Source organism: Akebia trifoliata, chromosome 4 (genome assembly GCF_017979445.1).
Source record: "Akebia trifoliata isolate Shusen 1 chromosome 4, ASM1797944v1, whole genome shotgun sequence".
NCBI classification, from domain to species: domain Eukaryota; kingdom Viridiplantae; phylum Streptophyta; class Magnoliopsida; order Ranunculales; family Lardizabalaceae; genus Akebia; species Akebia trifoliata.
The window spans coordinates 42613158-42636131 of NC_141378.1; the positions used below are offsets into that span (position 1 = coordinate 42613158).

At 32.1% G+C, this 22974-nt stretch overlaps 1 protein-coding gene across 3 annotated transcripts; it reads left to right on the top strand.

Moving 5' to 3' along the window:
- The first annotated feature begins 602 nt into the window (after window positions 1-602).
- LOC147405080 (Mannose-binding lectin superfamily protein) lies at window positions 603-7484 on the top strand. Of its 3 annotated transcripts, none has more exons than XM_086441207.1 (8): window positions 603-729; window positions 1733-1945; window positions 2973-3102; window positions 3206-3528; window positions 3962-4204; window positions 5231-5599; window positions 6789-7004; window positions 7129-7484. In XM_086441207.1, the coding sequence occupies exons 1-8, from the start codon at window positions 727-729 to the stop codon at window positions 7423-7425; spliced, it is 1794 nt and encodes a 597-aa protein (XP_086297333.1). In that variant the 5' UTR covers window positions 603-726; the 3' UTR covers window positions 7426-7484. The 3 variants fall into 3 exon arrangements, with proteins under 3 accessions (XP_086297333.1, XP_086297334.1, XP_086297335.1); XM_086441208.1 differs by having other exon boundaries at window positions 3992-4204; XM_086441209.1 differs by lacking the exon at window positions 3962-4204.
- The last annotated feature ends 15490 nt before the right edge of the window (window positions 7485-22974 follow it).

Genomic DNA, 22974 nt, shown 5'->3' on the forward strand with positions numbered 1-22974 from the left:
ATTCAGAAAGTTTTGCAGAAATTCATGACGGAAAGATGAATTTACAGCATTTTTCAGGTGGGCCTAAAAATTTTCATTTTATACAGGTTTTTTTGATTTATGAGAAAATTTCATCAAACCAATTATTTAGAAACAGAATCTTATCCCTAAGTCATGGGTTACAGCCCAATCTCTCTCTCGAATGTAAGTCGATCCAATCTAGAGATGGGTAAGGCTTGACATGCCAAAATTTATAAAATTTGGGCTCAACGGGCCCATTAATACTATATATTGATTTGATCTTTTTGTCTAGGAAATGTAAAAAATGAGGGTCACCTCATTAATTGGACGGTCTAGATTGAAAAAGTATGCACCATTTTTCTAAATCCAAAGCATTATTCCCTCTACTTTTCTATAATATACCTTAACATCACAATCAGCAAATATATATATTACAGAAAAAATAATATTTTGTTGTGAAAATGAGAGAAATTATGCGAAATTTCCACCGTGAATGGTTGGAATTTTTATAAGAATAAAGCCACTTTTGTTTTAATTTCCCTTGGTTCTGATTCTCCACCCTTTCCTCTATAATTATGGAATCTAGAATAAGCTTTTCCTCCACCATTAATTTATAACATAGTTTTAAGGAAACTCTACAACCAAACACTCATTCTTTCAACTCGCACCATCACTCATTAATCTGCATTCATAGCCCAGTTTGATCTATCTTCTCTTAAGTGAAAAATGGTAATTTATTTAAATATTTGTTGTTGTTGTTATTGTTAATATTATTCTTGTTGGAGTTGCTCTCATTAATGTTGTTGTTTTAATGAGAGAATTTATAAAGATTATAAGAGAAAATAATGTTTTTTTAGGGAAACACAATTTATAGATAATGATAATGTATTTTCATTGGAAAATCATTTTTTTTAATCCAAAAACTAATATATTTTTTAGGAAAAATATTCTTTCTCCAACGTAACTCCTCATGAAAATGGTAATTCATTGATATTATTGACGTTGTTACTACTATCGTTTGAGTATATTTTTATTTTTATATATCATACTGGACGATTCTATTTTGAATGGTTGAAAAGAAAAGTCACTAGAGGTTTATCAAAAGAGTTGTCAATTTGATTAAACTATGATTTGATTCGGTTTTTTTTCTTCTTATTCTGAAAAGCAAAACCATTTGCACCCATAACTCAAGTTAGATAATTCCCAAAGCATTCAAAAGAAAATCCTTAGGCTTATGTATTTCATTTAGAATAATGATTTTTTGACATCCCGTCTGACTTACACCTCCATCATAGAACCATAGATCATTTGCCTCGGGATATGTAGAACCATAAATCTTTTTCTTGTGTATCCCAAGGCAAATGATTTACAATTCTATGATGGGGATGTAAGTTAGAGGGGGGACATTAGATTATCACGACACTTTCATTTATTGAGTTTTATCGAACCCCTTTTAATTGTCTTGTTTAGAATCAATGAAGAAAAATAATTATTTTAGAAAAATGTGATTTATAAATGGAGAAAAGCAATTTTTTTTTCGTAAATTTTTTTAAATAATAAATAAATATCCAACAAAAAAATTTCCTTGTCTTGATGGAAAAAAAATATTGTCTAACAAGATTTCCCTAAGGAAAATGCTTTGCGATTAAAGCATATTTTCTAGAAAAAAAAATTCTATCGAAAATAATTTTTTTTTCACATTTATAAAACAATTTCAATGATGGTGGAACAGGGTAGCGAGGAGTACGAGAAGAACCCAATTTGTGTTGGGCCATGGGGAAGCCAAGAGGGAGTACGTTGGGACGACGGAGTTTACACAACAATAAGACAGTTGGTGATAGCTCATACGGCTGGAATCGACTCCATCCAAGTGGAGTACGATAAGAAAGGGAGTTCCGTATGGTCAGAGAAGCATGGTGGAGCGGGTGGCGTCAAAACGGACAAGGTCCACTCCATTAGCTCGGCTTCTAAAGAGTCTTTGTTTTAAATAGGATTTTAAAACTCAGTGAATCAAGTGAGTTGACGAATCAGAATTGACTCGTCCAGCCCACTAGTGGATCTCTTTATAGTAAGTAGGGGTGCAAACTGAGAACCAAACCAATCTGATGGTTTTTGGCTAGTTTGGTTCTTGCCGTTAAGATCACGGAGAAATGATCAATTTGTTCCAATTCTCAGTCCAGGTTTGTATAGAACCAAACCAAACTGAGAACCGTTTTAGGTGTTAAGTCATTGATTAATGACTTTTTTTTTTTGGATAGATTAACGACTTATTATATGAAATTTCATGTTCAGGATATCGACAACCCATTGAACCAACCGGCCTTAGTTCAGTTGGGTTTGGTTCAATTCTATGGATAATTCGGATAAGTTCTAGTTCACATTTACTGGAACTGATCTATGTCGGTTTGAATCTGATTTTACACCAAACGGAACCAAGTTGCACCCAGGCATGACAATGGGTCGGGTCATAAATAACCCAGTTATAATCAGGCCCATTCAGTCTAAGGCCTAGCCTACAATAATTGAAGAGGCTCTGCACAAACTCACAAACCCAGTCCACAAAGATTCACGCCAGGCTAAAACCCAGCCCAAGAAAGGACCCACATTTTTGTCCATGCGTCACATCTATATTTTAGAACTTATTGAGTTGACTTGAAACTCCATGGAGTTGACATGACTCGACTCGTTTAATTTTTTGAGTTGATTTAGTCACTAAGTCATGTTTAACTTGATTGAGTCAACTCAGAAAAAACATTATTTGATAAAAAAGATTCGAAATATTAAGAAATTTGAGCCTCCCATGTTTGATCTCTCTAAAAATATTAGTCAAGATTTCTATTTTCTATAGAAATCCTATTAGGATCATGTAATTAATAGAATTCAATCCCTCTTATTGCACTTTACTATATGTATAAATCATTAAAAAATTTGCCCTCGCTCGCTCACTCTTTCGATTAATTACCAAATTGTAGATCAAGCTTGATTTTCCTGATGAGTTCCTCACTTCAATCAGCGGATACTATGGTAGTATTAACGCATGGGGTCCTATCTTTGTTCGATCGCTTACTTTCCAAAGCAACAAAAAAACATATGGACCATTTGGTATGTAAATTGTCAAACCATATGTAAATCTTGTTGTTATGTTTCTCTTCTATTATTTTTATTGCCTTTATGATTTTTCTCGGGGCGTTTCACCTTCGCATAGGTATCGAACAAGGAACCCATTTCTCATTTCCAATGACGGGCGGCAAGATTGTTGGATTCCATGGTTGGTCTGGTTGGTACTTAGACTCAATCGGAGTGTATTTAAAGCCACTTAAGAAATCAAATTCATCCAAAGCTCTAGGATCATCACAAAGCTTTGTTGCCAATGCCCCCGATAACATTGGTTATAGTGTAGTCCAAGGAAGTATTGGTAAAGGCTTCCATATCGTTCTTGCTGTAAGACAAGAGGAAGATAACAAGGTTACTTCAAACAACTTTTCGAAGCAAATTTCGAGCCGTAGTGAAGATGAATCAATGGGGAAGGTGAGAAATCTGCCTACATTAATTAAGAGAGATTCTATTGTCACACTAAATTTTGCTAAAGCCACCCCAAATTCATATGTAAATCACCAAAGAATTAGCACAAGTCTCACTATGTGAAAATTGAAAATTTTGAAAAAAAAAAAAAGAAAATTGACCGACCAAGGCCCACGAATTTTAGAAACTGAATTTTAATGGTTTAGGACCGTTAAAATTCTTGATGTTCCCAGATTTGACAGTTTAGAGCTGTTGAATTTGTCCCATCCTTCGTTTATGTGACAGTTTCAACCTGTGGAAAAAAAAAATTGACAATGAAAATTTTGACACCTTGGTCCATCGAATTTTATAAAATTTGACAGCCTAGACTGTCAAATTTGGGCTTTTTTCACATTGTGTCTTTTGTTCATTCATTCTGATGATATAGCTGTACTTTCAGCCTCTTTCTTTACCTTCAAATTCTATGAAGGGGTCGGCCTATTTCGAAGGTGGCACTGTGTCCTACGGACCTTGGGGTGGTAATGGTGGGACCATGTTCGATGATGGTGTGCATACGGGTGTTCGACAAGTTAATTTAACACGAACCACTTGTATTAATTCTATAAAAGTTCTTTACGATCAAAATGGGAAAGATGTGTGGGGAAACAAGTATGGTGGATCTGGTGGGATTAAATCAGACAAGGTAAGAGAAGCTCTTTCAAAGATGAATTCATCAATTATCATTCATTTAGTAAATTAAAATTAATTGTATGGTATTTTAATTTGACGTGATAGATGTGTTGAACCTAGTTGGTGATATTGATAACAAAAATAACATTCTATATTGATGACCAAGTATAAATAAGGGGAATGTTTGGTATACAAATAACATCAAAGTCTTATCCCGTAGATTTAGGATTAGCAAAATGAATTTTGTTCATTCATTTCAATATGTTCAAAGCCAAGTCTTCTATTATTGGGAGTCAGTTCATAACTACTTTCATTGTTCTCCATCCAAGTTCTTCTGGGTCTTTTTCTCACTTTTTTGGGTCCTTCAGCTTGAACATAACTTAACTTGTTTGTAGAGTTACAAAATTATGATTCGAATAAGGAAGAAAGGTTTCAAGGTTTCAAGGTTTGAAAGGTCTTAGACTTTCTTTACTAACAATTAAATATTGGACTACTAGTTACTAATTTTCTTTTGCTAAGAAGTATCTAGGGCTTAAAATGGGTAAGATTTTATCTGAAATCTGAGTGATCCAAATCCGAATTTGGTTCCTTTAAGTATATCCGAATTTAAAAATTAGTAAGATACGGGTTGAAGGCCCCTAACCCGAGTCAGATCCAAGTCGGATACTGATCCATCCTTACATTCGAATAAAAAATTTGAATACAGATATGGATATACTCATATCCGGCCTAAACCCAACTTGTTTTAAGCCCTAGTAGTATCCCTCCATTTAATGAGCTATTGTGTTGTTTTTTATAACATGAATACAATAATTGAAGAGGAAGTTCCTTGATTAAACTAGCTCTATTCCTAAAAAATAATCTTAACGAGAAATCTTGGGACTTAAATTCTTTCTCAAAGATGGTAAATCCCTCGCATCTCATCCATGAACATAGAGGCACACTTCCAAGCCTTGTAGATTTTGTTATGTTTGGTGTTTCCTTTATGATTGTATGTGGGGTATGTCATTCACAATTCTCATTGTTTCTTATGATGCAGATAGTTTTTGATTATCCATTCGAAGCCTTGACTCACATTACAGGCTATTTTGGACCACTTATGTACATGGGTCCTAGTGTGATCAAATCTCTTACATTTCACACGACGAAAAAGAAATATGGACCATATGGAGATGAACAAGGGACCCCTTTCTCCTCTAACTTGAAGGAAGGAATGATTGTAGGATTCTTTGGGAAGAAGGGATGGTTGATAGATAGCATCGGAGTTCATGTGCTTGAAGGGAAAGTATCGACACCACAACCTTCCCGTAATATCTCGCTCAGCATAAACGACACCGGGGTTTCTGAGATGGATAATCCTCAATGGTCTAATAAACTAGTCCTAGCAAAACGAGGTCCCGGAGAGGAGGTAATATGTGATGATTCTCAATCTTAATTATCTAACATCTAATCATAATTATCTCTTCATACATATACATATGTGAATATAGGAAAATGCTAATGTCTAGCATTGGATGGAAGCAACCACTAACTCCATTTTTATAGAGAGATGCTGTTGCCACAACAACTTTTTGGAATGCCACACCAATTCCTATGTAAATCATCAGAGAATTGGACACATTTGGGGTGGCATTAGCAAAATTGGGGTGGCAATAGCAGTTCTCTTTCTTTATCTTCTAGTCGCAAAAGTAGTAAGGGTTTTATTGTCATTATGATGTTATGTTCTTCAATAATTTTATAAAATTTGATAAAAATGTTAGAAAAACACTTTCCTTACCCTGCACCACCTTGTGGCATCCAAAAACTGTTGTGGTTTGTAGAGCCTGTTAGGATTGGTTAACAAGAAAAGTTTTTAAGGATATTTTTTTAACTTTATTATCATTATGTAAAATCTTAGTTAGATTTCTTGGGGAATTTATATATTCTTGGTGAAAGGTATAGTCTATAACTGTGAGTTTTTCTTGTCATAATGGAATCAGTGTGATTAGTGAACGTACCTCAATCTTGAGAGAACCACGTAAAATTTTGTGTCTGTGTGTGATTTGTGTTTTGTTTCAATTCGTTTCTTAATTCGATTGTTCATCTTTTTCTCTACAAAAACATGATCTGTTATAAAGGACAAAATTCTAAGATCTTAGGAAAAAAAATTAAAAAGAAATTTGGTTCTTACCATTGAATTTTAATTTTAAATTTGAGATCAAGTTCAGTTTATTTTGTTTATTTGAATATGTGTTTTTCATGAAGTCTAGAAGGGTGTGGTGGTGGATTGCCAATGTGAAAATCCATGTGGGCCCAACAACCCCTACTAAGATTTGAAATTTTACTATATTAGCCAGATTAGTCTTACTCAATTTTTTATTTATTATTTATTTTTATGGGTAAGTTGGGCTTGATCCCATTAACTCAAACCAAACAGAGCTATGGGTATAGGCCTCAGACCCAAAATGTCATGGACAATGACAATAAAACCTTTTACTTTTCACCGTACACACAAAAACCATTGCCTTTTAGATACATTTATTAAAGGTATTAGAGTTTATATAGGACTTTAGAATATGATCCAACTTCAAATGAGTTTATATTAATTGATTTTTCAGGTCAGCTATGGAGTGGTAAAAGAACCAGCTCCATGTGGGCCAGGTCCATGGGGTGGGGAAGGAGGTAGGCCATGGGATGATGGAGTATATACTGGAATTAAGCAGATTTACTTGACAAGAGGAGAAGCCATTTGTTCGATACAGATCGAGTACGATAGAAATGGACAATCTGTTTGGTCCGTAAGGCATGGCGGCAATGGAGAAATCACAAATAAAGTAAAAAAAAAATTAAATATTTAAAAAAAAAAAAAAAAATCATGTTTTATTAGCTATTTTAATTCATGATTTTAATTGATTCTCATTTTAATCTTTCTAATTTCTAATGGGTGTTCATGTTTAGATCTCGTTCGAGTACCCACATGAAGTGGTTACATGTGTTTGTGGATATTTAGGCTCGATAAATAGGGATGATCGAATGAAGGTTATAAGATCTCTCACATTTTATACAAGTAGAGGGAAGTATGGTCCCTATGGCGAGGAAATTGGAACATTTTTCACATCTACGACAACAGAGGGGAAGGCGGTTGGATTCCATGGTAGGAGTAGCTTGTATTTGGACGCTATTGGAGTTCATATGCAACACTGGTTAGGGGAACGCAGGCCCACCAAGTCGATGTTCTCCAAAATCTTTAGTTGATCCGATTTTCGACTAGAAGATTAAAATGTCATAAATATCAACTTTAAAGTTTAGTCAAATTTGCATAATCTCTAGTTACATGTACTTGAGCATTTATTTGATATATGTCGGTACCAACTGTTACTTTGGCGTAAGATATTATTTGTGATAGATGTCTTGGATTTGATTGGTGATTGATCATTAGAGATTTACTGATCTCTTATATCCAACTTTTGTAGTTGAAACAAAAGGTGAGTTTTTGGAAATTTTCAGAGAATTTTTTACTATGTAAAAAACATAGTAATCAATTTTGGATTTGACAACCATTCGGTGAGGGGTCAGCTCAGTAATTTAGATTAATTCAGGAAAATTTTGGGTGGTGGGATAAGCCAAAAATTGCCAAATTTTGGTAAATTTGTAAGTCTTTAATGCTAATCAACAAACTTTTGAAACACACTGATTTTCTCGACTCAGATGATTAATCTGTAATTTATTTGCCAAACCAATTTTCAGCCATTATTATTTAAAAACTTCAAAAATTCAGTGAAATTCGTGACTATACTCAAAATGATGTTTGCATCCCTTGATCGGTATGCTTGCAAAAAAGCAATATTTGGCATCTTGAAAGGTTTGTCGGCATTTCTAATTCAACGGAGTTTTGCTAGATTTTTTAAGGGTAATCATGGAGGCCTACAAAAATTTACGGGGATCTACATGGTTGATACAAGGCAATCAAGCACCGATAAAAATTTGTGGCGATTTGCGAAGGGGCGACCAAGTATCAACGCCTGCTAATTGTTGTTTTAATTTACAATTTATGATAGTAAAATGAAATAGAAATTATAAATAATAAAAAAAAAAATCCCAATTGAATGTCCCATTCATATATTTCTCATATGTTTGCAAGAATGTTTATATTTTTAGAATACAAGGGCACAACTCATGGTCATATGGCCCATATCTCTAGGATTGAGTAGAAAATATATATGAAAGAAGAAAAAAATTAGATGTACCCCTTGGGATTTTGGTTAGTATTTGAGATACCCCGGCATTTACAAATTATGACATACCCACATTGAATATGGTCTCATTCTGATTTTGCACCCCCAAAGCCCTTCATCTTCAACTTTAGGTTTTGGTTTTTTTACTATTTTGTTTTCTAAATAAATGAAAAGAAAATAATAAAGCTGACTCTGTCAAATAAATTAAGGATTTTTGAGAGGAGGAAAAAAAGAAGCAAGATTCAAATAAATGAACATTCTTACCCTAAAATTGAAGATGTTGGAGAATAAACGGTTTTTGTAGATGCAAAAACTTTCTATGGTTGCAAGGAATTCGTTTTTAAAGAGAATATGACATCATTGGAAAATTGGTCTAGGGAAAATGAATTCCACCGTATGATTGCATCTAGGAAAATATCAAAAATAAGTTTTCCTTTTCATTGTTTAAAAAAAAAATTAAGGTATCCAAGTCTCGCACAAGCACACCAGATAATTACTGGGATAAATCCCTAAGGGTGACCCTTAAGGGGAATTCAAATTCAAAACCTCTGCTTCCTGAGGCATGGTCTTTGCCATATCTGATCTCCCTGACCCTTTAGGGGTTACAAAGTTGGTTTTTAGTTTGATGGGTAATCATTAGAGATTAACATTAGGTGATGAGAAAATCATTTTTCCAAAGGATGGGATGGGAAAACATTTTCTCTCCTAAGTTAGAAAATCATTTTGAACAGGAAATTGAATTATAAGGAAAAATGTATAATAATAATTCTGAATATCGCATTTTCATGGGAACCATATGAAACAAAGCTTTGAGGGGAAGGAGGAAAATAAAGGATTTAATTTTCAGCAATAGGTTGAAGAGGAGGGTATTATTTTGATCATTCTCATAGAAAACGACGGTCTAGGGGGGTATCTCAAATATTCATATCTGAAGGGGTATTTCTAGATTACCCTATTAAAAAAATTTGTTCCTAACCGAACCAACATTGTCCATATAGTATACAAATATGAATCCTTGAATTAACAGAAGACATAATTTAGAAATAGTTCAACTTAGGATTGTGAATGGATCGGATCAGACCTGAAATCCAATCCTTTCCAATTTAGGATATGGATAGAGGATTTGGGTTTCAATAAAGATCCAATTTGATAACCTATTGAATCAACTCTGGATCAACCATATTTCAATCAGAGAAAGTATGTAAATTATATTATATATTTTCTTTAAATAATATAAAGTTCATATCCCATAAAAATCCAATCCAATATTGGATTGGATCCAAAAAAAAATTTCCAATTATTATCAGATTGGTCAAAGATCAACCCCAATCCAAACCAATCTGGACCAGTCCATCGACAGCCCTAAGTTCAATGAACTGCAAAAAATTTAGATGGGACTTTGATTTTATTATATATATTTCTGTTTTATGTACCTTTGAAGGAGACAACATAACTTATATGGGCACATTATGGTCTCATTATCCCGACCACGACATGCCAATTGAAAATATAGGCTTCCCCACCAATAGTGATAGAATATATTTGGTTGGATTTTATTCCTATGTCATGTCCTCTTCGAATCGCTTCACCTCTTCTGATGGTCGGGACTGCAACAATCCATCCGTTTCTCCGTCTACATACGCTCGAATGAAGGAATGGGAAGCAACAATAGCCTTGACATTTCTTATCAATTTAGCACTGGACTCGTATCAGCTTAGAGTGACAGGCTTGAATAGACCGATCCCCATATCTAATATTTTGAATCTTGGACGATGAGTCGATGATGACATGTTAGGTGCATGAACAATCGAAACAAAAACAAAAAATTTAATTTTCGAGAAAAATAAAATAAAATTGGACATGTTTGTTAGGAATTTGTCCAACATAAAATAGAATTGATGTTCATATGAAATCTTGTTTTTTTCCCTTTCATGTTAACCCAATCTGCTTTATATCCGTATTTTAAGTGCAAGCAATCAATTTTCTCCGGAAAATTTATTTATTCAATAAAAATAATGCTTAGAAAATGATTTTGTAAGAAAAAAAAAAATTCTTAAAAAATTATTTACTTGAATTTTTTTATCCATCAGGCTTTTAATTTATTTGTTTACCTCCTATGCATTTTTAGATATTTCAGGATTTGTGGAGTGAAAATCAGTTAAGAATCTCTTATTTTAAGATTATTTACATGTTTGGGTTTTTAATAACTTGTATAAGAGCATTGGTAATATAGATGAATTCAAATTAGAAGTTTGAAACTATTCTTAAATCATAGTAAGAGATATTTTTATAGAATAATAATCTATGATTCCTACACACTTTCACGTCAGGACGTGCAATATGAAGTACAATCTTGAAGTCACTCCAACACAACACATTTTTATATTATTACTTGCATGATCTGTTGAAATTTAACTCTTTTAAAGAAACTCTTCTCCTTTTTTATTTTGTGGATCAAAGTTTTCTTTTAAGATTCAAGATTATGATCTTCTAACTTATTATGCAATAAATATAGTTTCGTTGGAAGGCTCTCGTCAAAGCAATCATTAAATATTTTTATTAAATTATAAATTTAATTTTTATGTGTGAATGCGATAAGAATATAGTTATTTTAAGTATTCATTTACTTTTTATATACGCTAATGATTTTCAGACTTGAAAATTTCATTCAATTTTTACTTAGCTAATGTGGCAAGGGTGCAGAACCGTTAATCTTTTCCTTGTGTATCTCGAAGAAATATATATATGATTCTGTGTCCTTGTCACGTCAACCAAATACAAATCAAGTGAAAATTTTCGAATCCGATATATATATATATAGGGTTAGGATCCGTAGACACATAAAGCTACAACGTTTTTGTCTTATATGGGCAAAAAGGTTTGGAATGGGCTGATTTTTCGTGAGGATGATCTCTATGGTGAAGAGATCACCCTTGCAAAAAAATCAGCCCATTCCAAAACTTCTAACCCCATCAAATGTGGTTTACAAAAAATGGACGGTTCAAAATTCTTCAACTTGCTAACATGGGGCTAAAACTTTCGGAATGGGCTGATTTTTGGCAATGATAATCTCCTCGCCATGGAAATCATCCTCACGAAAAATCAGCCCATTCCGAACCTTTTTGCTCATATAAGACAAAAAACATTGTAGCTTTATGAGTAGCTTTATATGTATACGGATCCTGGTCCATATATATATATATATATATATATCAAACATATTTTATTATTTAAGAAAATACTATCAATCATACAAAATATAAGCAATGCCATTAATAAAACATGTATAATGTGATACCCCAAAATTCAGGTCCATGACCCGACTCATAATCGGCAAATCAGGATGTAGATCCAAATATTGAAGGTAAAAAAATTATAAATTATTTAAGATATATAAAAAAAAATATGTATGATTTTGGCAAAAGGGATTTCATAGTTAACACTTAAAAAACGTTGATTATAGTCAATACTAGAAGTAAACATCGGTAATCTAAAATGTATGATTTTATTCGATTATCGAGACACCTCGTTATGGTGCATTCTCTAAATTGTTAGATTCTCATTTCAATCTATTTTTCATTAAAAAAAAAAATACAATAGTCATAGAAGAAAATATAAGAGAAAACTTTAAAAATAATTAGCAAATGTTATTGTCCCATTGTAGACAGAATAGATCCCTTTTAAAGAAATGGTCGTTGCGGATTACACGCTCAGTATTTTCGTGAACAGTCAATGGGGTTGGAAAGTTAAAACATAAACCTAAAAGTTTCATGTTTTGACCATTTACAGAAAAAGAATATTTCTGAGAGAAAAATGGGTAAAAATTGAACTCATTTGTAAAGACAGTAGAAATCTAGATTTGCATAGTTTATTTCAAAATATATATATATAAGGAAGCTTTCAAAGGCCCTAAAGAAAATCAAACATTATGCCAAATATTTTTCTAAATAGGGGTTACAAGTTTTCGAATGGGCTGATTTTTTTGTGAGGATGATCTCTATAGTGAAGAGATCATCCTCATAAAAAATCAGCTCATTTCGAAACTTCTAACCCTAGTTTACAAGTTGAAGAATCGTGGACCATTCGATTTTTGTAAATAAATTTTTAAAGGGTTAGAAGTTTCAGAATGGGCTGATTTTTGGTGAAAATGATCTCCTCATCATAGAGATCATCTTCACCGAAAATCAAACCATTCTGAAACTCCTAACCCATACATTGAAAAAATGTTTGGCACAATGTTTGGCTCAATTTAGGGCCTCCAAATGCCACCCTATATGTATATAATTTAATACTTGCTTGATTTAAATGATTTTGCCAATTTTAGAAAAATATTTTTCTCTCATATTTAATTACTATGATAGCATATTCTAAAAATAATAATTTATTGGATAAAATACAAATAACATTTGATTTACTCAATATTCATAAATAAATAACAATCGAACATAACCTGAATCCATTAATCAAAGAAGTTTATAAAACAACCCAAACATTCTTTCAAGGATGATCTATCACATATGATTTAGAAAATAAAATAAAAATAAATCCCAACAAGGTTTATTATTTCTCATAATTTATTTTGAGAAAAATCAAAATTGAAATAAGAGAAATTTAAAAATTCATTTGTTCTAAAATTCGACTAAGGCACATCCTCGTGATGAACATCTGAAAGTCTTAAATAAACAACATGGGAAAAATCTCCATAGATACAACTATATGCACCCATGATTTAATCTAAATAATAATCATATTGAGTAAATGAAGTATATTATAAATCTTATATTATGTAATTGATATAAAAAATTTAAATAAATAAATAAAATATATTATGCAATGATAATTCATGCAAAGGTCTCACCCGCATAACACGGGGCATGTATATACTAGTTCATACACCCATATAACACGGGGCCTTCCGCAAGATGTTTGATGCCTTTCACCCTAGGGCATTCTGACTCCTCTTGCTCAATCAGAATTTCTACCAATCCGTTATACCAATGCAAAAAAATATCAATTTTTTAAACATCGTTGTTATTATCCATGCATCATTAACGAATTCTTCTCTCATAAATGATATATAAAAAGAAATCCATAGTTTTTCTTACATCAAATAAGAAAAAAGGCCCAAGAAACTTCAAAAAATAATATAACACTATTATAATGAATGGATAAAAAAAAATATAGGTGTACACCTACCTTATATTTTGGCCTGAAAATGGAATATGTTTTAGATTTTAATTAAATAAAGAACTTTTGTGTTTCGTCCGAGAGCAACAACTTCAGCAAACAGATGTTCTAGGGACTTTTTCGATGATGTTTTTATAACAAATAATGGCGCTTCTCTAAGCATTATGGAAGGGGTGAGGTGAACATGAATTTGGGGAAACCTCTAGGGTTTTTATAAATTTAAAAGTTTATTTTTCTCATCTCCCAATAAGAACTTAGGTTCCCAACAAATTGGTGTAGCTTTGATCCTGTAGTTTGCACCATTTAGGCTCAAATACTTCATACCTCATCATGAAAAATAATTATTGATTTTTGAGTCATATGAAAGCTTCTTAAAGGTCAATGCAATCGACATATAATATGAAAACACATGTCACATTTTAGATCAAGATTTTGTGCAATAGGGAAGCAAAACGTGGCATGAGAGAGTTTTACAAATTTAAAATTATTAAATTTATGGGATAAGTATCGATTAACTATCTCATTTTCTCTCCCCATAATTCAACAAAAAATTAAAATTTAAAAATAATACGTTGAAGCACCCCTTAACTTTTGAAAATTTTAGAAAAATCCCTCCTCGTTGGACTTTGTGTAAAAAGATGAAAAATACCATTTTTCAAAAAAATTCTCAATTTTAACCAATAAAACCATCAATATCATTAAATTATTTGTAAAACTTTATTATATTAGTTATCATGATAAATATAAGATTATCAACAAGTAAATCACATAGAAAACAAAGATAACATAAAAAATATGTGAAAGGCAAAATAGTTAAAAAATATTATATCTCTTAAAATTTAGAAAATCTAATATATTTTATAAAATTATACTCTAAGTATCTTTTATCTTTTGTTTGAAGTGAAATTTTGACATTTGAGTACCCAAAAATATAAATTACTTAAATGAAAATAACAATTACATCCTTAATATAAATAGATTCTTTTTTTATTATTATTAATTTATGATTTTCTGGATACAAGGATTCATCAAACTCATGTAAAAGGATAAATATTTTTATAATAATGATGTTTTCAAAGTGACTAAACTATCCTTGGGTGAAACTACCTGTTTATCATTAAAGAGAGAAAAAAGAAATTATTATAAGTATAGAAAATGATAGAAATAAAATTTGATATCTATATGTTATCAACTATGTTTTATCAAATATACCTTTATACGTATAATATTATATTTATACATTGAATTATTTATCAAGGTATTACATGTACATTGCAAATTCATTCCCCATTATATATTGTGGGAAAAAATCAACGAGTGTTGGGCGCAATAGCCAAAGCATCCCTCCAAAAAGGGAGAGGTCTTGAATTAAACCCCTTCGTTGGCCACCCACAAGGATTTATCCCTACTTACCTAGTATGTGTGATTTGTGGGGTGTTGTATGTACTCGTGGGATTTGAGCAAGATATGATGCTCTAAGAGACCAGTTGCCTCGCCCTTTCTAGTTGGGCGTACGAGTTCAAAACCTCCTTCATAGAAAAAAGAAGATATATATAGTAAAAAAGGATAGTGCATCACAAAGTCTGATCATGGATGTGGTGTGATCATCGTACATCCATAGGAGTTCACCTATAATGGGCTCAGGAATTAAGGAGTGGCCATGGAAAGGAATTCAAGATAATCAACATAATACTAACTGATTTTCCCATTATATTTAGATATTGATCTTTGACGCAAATTTTCTTTTTGGGGGAATATTTTGTTGAGTAATGTTTTGGGATATAGTGATAAGAGGTTAAAATCACCTTCTTTTGTGATGCATTTTTTTTTTCTTCTGGTTTTGATAATGTGTTCGTATTTGCTTTCATTATCTTAAAGCAATTTCTTTAGAATTTTTTTAATAAGTTCTATAGGATCTTCCTTTGCTCTTTTAAAACTTTTACTTATTGCCTTTTAATAGGGATTGTAACCGACTTTTGTTACTTTGGACACAATTGAGGTTGTGTTTGTGTACCATGATATATTATCCAACCCTAGGGTCGGACTCGTTAAACACAAGTTTTAGTATTTGTCTCACAATCCAATTAAAATTGCGGCTCCCACGTAAGGTTAGCGTAACACCAAAATTTGAGAAAGTGAAATCCCACTAAAGACGTAGGATTCCACTTTCCAAGAGTAATATCTTTTTCTTCATACTACTTCACCTTAATTGAAAAACACTTTCCTCACTAACATAGTAAGATTTCAAATCTTACTAAGGATCCTTGGGCCAAAATGATTACCTTTTTGGCAATGCAATACCCCAATCCTCTAGATTTCATGAAAAAAATTAGATTAAAAAATAAAAAAACAAAAGTCTATTTTGAGTTTTATCCAAGGTGTTGAAAATGGACGGTTATCGAACTCCCAAATTTAAAATGAAAATTCAATGATGAAAAATAATATTTAAAAAAAAAAAAATCAAAGTTCTTAAAATTATGTCTATACATCCCTGTGGCATCTGATCATGTTTTTTGGATGTGACAATGTGAGTTCATCCAAAAATGTTATTGGATGTGAAAGAAATTTAGATATTTAAATTTTAAGAACTTTAAAAAAGAAAACAAAAAAAAAAAAAAATGTATTTTTCATCTTGGATCAAGCCTTTTTTTTTTTTTTTTAAATTTTCTTATCTGTGACGTTAATTAATGAAAGATTGAAAATAATAATAAAAAATCTTTTACTTATAAAACACACCATATCTCAAAGAACAATTGCAAACACCAAATGAAATGATTTTAAAAAATAATGAAAATGAAATTTATTTATTTATTTTTAATAGATATTTAATTTTTTGCCTTAAAATTTTATTTTCAATAGTTATTTTGGATTAAGTTTTATATTAAATTTAGATATAAATTATATATTATATCATAATAAACTTGCATTAGCGTTAGACAAACATCATACAAACTAAACCTATGTTAGGATCAAATGTCAGACAAACAAAATGAAAGCTAATCTATCTCAGGGTTTACCACTACAGGTCAAGGAAATTTCAATTCAAGATATCTAAAACAATTTTTGGTGTGGCCAAACAGACCCTGAAGGGAGGAACAAGATTTGTTCAACTAACCCCAAATCTCTAGGGTAAAGCTTTGAGGACAACGATGAAACTATTTTCTTAATTGGGATCTTGTTTAATTAGGGTTTGACGTTATTATTCGTTAACCTATCGCAATCCTCTTTTATCAAGGCTTGGGGCCATCATCATAATCAATTCCTTGTCACAAATATTGGGGTAGGCAACATGAATCCTTAAGGGGCCATACCAATAGGGAATTAGACGTAAGCACTTGAAAGACAATCTAAAAGTACTTGATGCCTACTATCCCATGCTAGTCAAATAATATACTATATTGCCCACATTTTTTCAAAAATATTTCTTAATTGTCCTTTTCGAAGGTGTCAAATTGCTAAATTGGTAAATTTGTTAATGCTAACATCAAATACTTAACCAAGTTGTTGAGTGCAAAAGCACGCGTTTCTGTGTGTCGGGTTCCCTCTACAAGCTCCATCAATATTGAGAGTGACCCATTGTCGGGGTAAATAATCGAAAAATAAAACAGGAAATTTAGGTTGATCGGGATTGGTCATGATAAGACTTTTGTGGTTAGCGTTAAGATATTCTTTAAGTGTGCTCTAGCCTTAGATTAAGGATAATACTTGAATAATTTGTGGACTAAAAGATAAAAAGATAAGTAGACCTTTTATTCCAAAATAAAAGAAAGAAGTGAAGTAGTAGAAGAAAATGAGAGATATTATTAGATGGACAAACAAGAAAATTAAGTTAGGGTCAATGCTCCTAAAGGACTCGTCATCGACATAACAAATCCTGATTACTTTTAATTAGTTTTTCATGAGCAATCAAGTGAGGAAATAACAAACAATAATTGTTCCTTTAGATCATTGTATGTGCATGTTTATAAATAGTCTGGATTCTATAATCTCATTCTTTTTTATGATCCAATTCTAGAATTTGGTATCAATTTTGTTTCCAAAAAAAAAAAAAAAATGATCTCCCATATTTAAGGTAAAAGCGCAGGGAGGAAAACAATATCCTTTAAAATTATTTTCAAGGAAAAATAGTTTAGCCAAACAAGATTCTAGACTCTGGAATCAATGTCTATAGTTTGAATCTCACAATCCAAAATCAGAATCTATAAATCCAAACCAAACACTCCTTTAGTTCATGAAGCTGAAGTATGGTTTATTTTTTTAGGGAGTTACCATTGCCACACCAACTTTTACTAACGCCACACTAAATATATGCAATTCTTTACATTGGAATTGGTGTAGCATTAGTCAAAGTTAGTGTGGCAATAACAGCTCTATTTTTAATTACCAGTTTGGGGCCTTGTACTAGGGTTGTCGGAATGAGAAGTTACCTAACAAAAAAAAAAAAAAAGGATTGGATCGGATCCTTGTCAGATTGGATGAGTTGTCAGATCCCGGTATTAGGATCCAAACTTGATGAAAATAGGATCGAATCAAGTTGTTCAATAAGACTTTTGATAGGGGGCTTATCTTCTTCAGTGTAGGCCTTTTGAGGGACCCAATCAGAGACCGTACATGAAAAAAGTGGGACCCATGTGATTAAAGGGCAAAAGTCTAAAAAGAGTTGTTGGGCTCCACTTTGTCGTTTTCTGATGGTGGTTCCTTAGTGGGCCGACACAGCTCCATGAAATTTTACTGCTCATGATGGCATTATTCTTAAAGAATTTAAAGGGATTCCTAAGTTCTTTTCCTATTCCAATGTTAATTTTTTCTTTTACGAAAATACCCTTAACATTTTTAAATCCTTTGCCATAAAGTTGATTATATTCTTTATTAAATGAAATGTTTATATATATTTTTAAATAATAATAAAAAATAAAAAAACAACAACAACAAGAATTAGAACATTAACCTTAAGCCAATCAAGAAGTCTGGGACTCAATATTTTTAAGCTCATTAAAAATTCAAGCCAAACTAGGGTTTAACAAGAAGTAATTCGTTTGATTTATCTATTTATTTATCTATCTATCTACCTATCTATATAATAAAAAACAAGCATATGGCTCATCGTTATTACAGTTCTGAAGGATAAACGTCTCATCCATCCTTTTGTGTAGGTCTCACTGTATTGACTTCTCTCTTCAACCCATTTCAACTTTATTGTCTTTCATCTCTTCCCTTCCTCCATTTTTTTAATAATAACCCTCTAACTATTATATTTTCTCTTTTACCATTTTAACCCCAAAGATTTTTTTAATGAGTTATTATTGCCACACCAACTTTTGCTATTGCCATCTCAGATGTATTTGGTGATTTATATATGAATTGGGGTGGCATTAGCAAAAGTTAGTGTGACAATATAATCTTTCTTTTTTAATACTAATCTTTTAATTTTATTATTTTTCCTCTTTTATCCCTTTAGCCTTAGAGAGGATGCCCATGCAATAGGCACAAACCAACTCTAATCTATCTATATTGAAATACCTGATTGATCCTTAGGGTATGTGTAGTCGCTTTCCCTCACACACACCAACCACCAAGTAATTTTCGACGATAAATTCCTGAGGTTTGGTGGCCCCTGAGGGGAGATTCCTTTGGCTCTCTTAGGAACCCATATATATATATAAGTTGAATGAATAAAAGAAGACAAGATTTAGTGTGAAACCACATTGTTAGAATTTATACTATCCCTATAATACGTTTCTCATTGATATTTATCTCGAGGATAAGTTATGACCTTTGAATTTTACGCTCACATGGTTGAGGTAGTATGTTTTTTCTTGGGTCAATATTCATGAGCCAAAGGAATCTAAGCCACCATACCATATGTATTTGGATTATTTTTTGGGTTTAATTTATTCACGAAAGATTAGTGTACGTAGACACTAGAATTGAACACAAAATCCAATCAAATCAATATCTAAGAAAATGCTCAAACCTAATAACTAGAAATCCTCTTAGAGCTAATTGTTTGTGTGAAGGTGAATCCAAATATCAATCAATAGGGTTAGTGATTCTTTTCTAGTATATTAGTATTAGTTACTGATTCCAGCTCAATAAATCATTTATTTATTTTTTCATTTTTTTATGATGAATCAGTGGCATTGATCCTATATTTTTTCTCTGTGGATCGAAAAGAAAAGGAATCACTACGAGAAGATGGTTTTTGTTTATTTTTTTTCTTTCGATTAAAGTTGGCATTAAAAGGGATCCCCCACCACTAAAAATAATAAATAAATAAAAATAAATAAAAATAAATAAAAAAAGTGGGAAGCTTCCTTGATGCTTCTAACATGCCTAATGTGGCATGTTTTAGTTGTGTTGGTAATGAATAGTTGTTTTACGTCAAAGTGGATCCCACACAAATACTATTTCACATTTAAGTTTATTTACAAACCCTAGGGTCACCCTAAGGATTCTATATCTTCTCTCTATTTATTGTCTTACAGTCTCTACTACTCTTTGGAATTATTAGGATGGATAAGCAAAAGATGCCAATTACTACCTTATAGTGACAAAACAGGCTTACTACCTTATAGTGACAAAAGAGGCTAATATTTATCAGTTTTTTTTTCCATGACAGCTTTGTCTTTAAAGTGACATAGGTGTGTGGGTGTGGGTGTGTGGGGATCACATTGCATTTGCGCTGTTGAAACAAAGCCTTGATGACTAAAATACTAAAAGTTCTAAATCAACAAAAACATAAAAGAATTGCACCAAAAGTATGAAGAGAGAGAGAGACATGACAACCGCCCCCCCCTCTTTTTTTTTTTTTTCTCTTAATTTGCTCGACACCGACCAAAAGCTAAATGTTCGGTGTTTTGTATTATAAAGGAGGGGAGAGGGATTGCAAGCTAGGGGAAGGTAAAGTCATAAGGGAGCACATGAAACCTCAATCCCCCACCTTTCCCTATATTTTATGTTTTAAATTTTGTACTAGTAGTGGGTTAGTTTTGATTTGGTTCGTTTCCACATATGCCCAAAATCAAAATAAAACATCAAGGGATATTTATGAAAAAAAGTGATCAACTTTTGACGAATTTACGATTCTAACTCTATTCATTTTAATTACCAAAACATGAACAATAATGAATTCGAAAGTTTTTAAAGTCACTATTTCATGGGTTTAAACTGACTAATTGAAAATATTCACTTTAAACTTGTGAAATTGTCACTTTAAAAAGGTCGAATTAGTTATCATTCTGAATTTTTTTTTTAACGATAACATGATCATTCACGTTTTGGTAATTAAAATGAATAGTTAGCTGGAATCGTAAATAACTCATTTTCAGCTCACGTAATGGTAATTCACTCAAACATCAATTCTGATTTGTATCAATTTTGGTTTCGGATACTCATTTAGTGGTCAGGGCAACCCTCCAGAAAGGGATTTATCTTGTCTTGTCTACCATGTGTGGTTCATGGGGTATTGTATGTACCCAAGGGATTTGGAGGAGATATGATGCTCTAAGAGACCAATTGCCTTTTTGCTAGTCGGGTCTACAAGTCCAGACACCTCCATCATCAAAGGACAAAAAAACTTGGAGAATTATTTTTTTAATGAAATTTTTTGTAATTCCTTAGTTGATAATTGATACCCACAATGGAATATTCTTCAAGCAAATCAGAAAAATAAAAAATAAAATCAGTCCTTGCTTACTGTTGAAGATGTCCTTGCGAGGAGATTCATACCCATTAACACTATAAGAAAATGTATAATCTTATTTACATATTTTCTTAAATATAATCAAATGTGGTCTTTATAAAATTAGGACAGGACTGATCTAGAATTAATCTTTTTATCGAATTGGATCCTTTTTCAACTTGAGTCGTTAGCAGATATAAAAAATTTGATCCATACCAATTGGATCAAGCCGGATCGGATTTTGGGCCTAGTTCAATTCGTTGACAATCCTGGTTAAAAGATCCTCAAGAGTTCAAATGTACCCGATTTTCACTTTTTCCATCTCAAGAGGAAACCTGTTTCCCATGTTTTGGTATTTGTTTTATTTACGAGTTTGGATCCCAATGTTTTTAACTCAAGGGTTGGCCCATAATGCTAAAGCTTCTAATAAATAGAACAGTTGCTGTTGGACTCTTTTGTCTTTTTTTTGGGCTGAAAGATATTGATAGACTTTTGATATGATCATCAAATCCGGTACACCTTTGGTCCAACAAATTGTGGGTCCCACTTGTTGAACAGTCTAAATTTACAACCATAACTTTGATCACATTGATTGGTGGTGTCAGAGATTTCTTGGGGGGGACCCATTATGTATGTGGTATTGTGCTTAAAGACATATTTTGAAAACATAGAATGTTTCATAATATTTCTAATACACAAAATGTTCCAATCTAAGAGTGTTTCAAAAAATTTCCTGACCTAAACATTGCCTCGATACAAGATATTAAACCTTAGTACCATGTTTTTAAAACTCATCCGAGATTGAGAAGATTCATCTGATTCATTTCAGTATCGTCCACCAATGAGACAAATTGACAAGTCGTCTCAATTCTGATGTGTTTCTTAGAAGTCAATCGGTTGTGTCATTCTTGAACGAGACAATTCAAATAAATCGAAAAACTCATCTAAGATGACTCGATCTCGTTCATGGACGAGACGAGACATCAAAATGAGTTTTAAAACCATACTTAGTACTACCATTTAGATGAATATCATATTTGACGAATCAAAAGTATAATTAATTAGCTTTTTCTCACTTTGATGATCAACCCTATAAAACAGATCAGTTCATTTCAAAGCTAATAAGGAAGTCTTGTTTTTTATAATTTTGAGCCAATAATTGACAAATTAAAGTTCATAATAAAATAAATAAACTAAATTTTAGTGATATTAGTGTCCATAATACAAATAATTCCCTACACCTAAGTCCCATAAGCTTTTGCACTCAAACCAACACTTCTTTGGTATGATTACCAAACAAAAATTTACTCCAACATGTTTCCACTGTTTTTTTTTTTCTTCCAATGTTTTTGCTTTTGCGATTCTAAGAAGTAGAAACACACAACGATCGCAAATAATGCCTTAATTTTTCTGTCTTTTTCTTAGAAAAAAATTAATCGATTAATAGCCATTAATTGGCCTTTTTTGTAGAAATGACTGAGTGTTCCCTTGGATTTAGCCACATTGAAAATGCTCTGATTGTTGATGTGTTGGCCTACTTGGGGTGGGCCCAAGACCTAAGAGGTCAAGATCAAGGATCCTTGTAATCTCCATAATATAGCATGTCTTAATACAAGATTAAATGAGATCAAATGCTAGTGTAATGGTTAGACAAATTAAATAACCCCTAAATATTTAATTTAGTTGAAATATAAAAGAAAC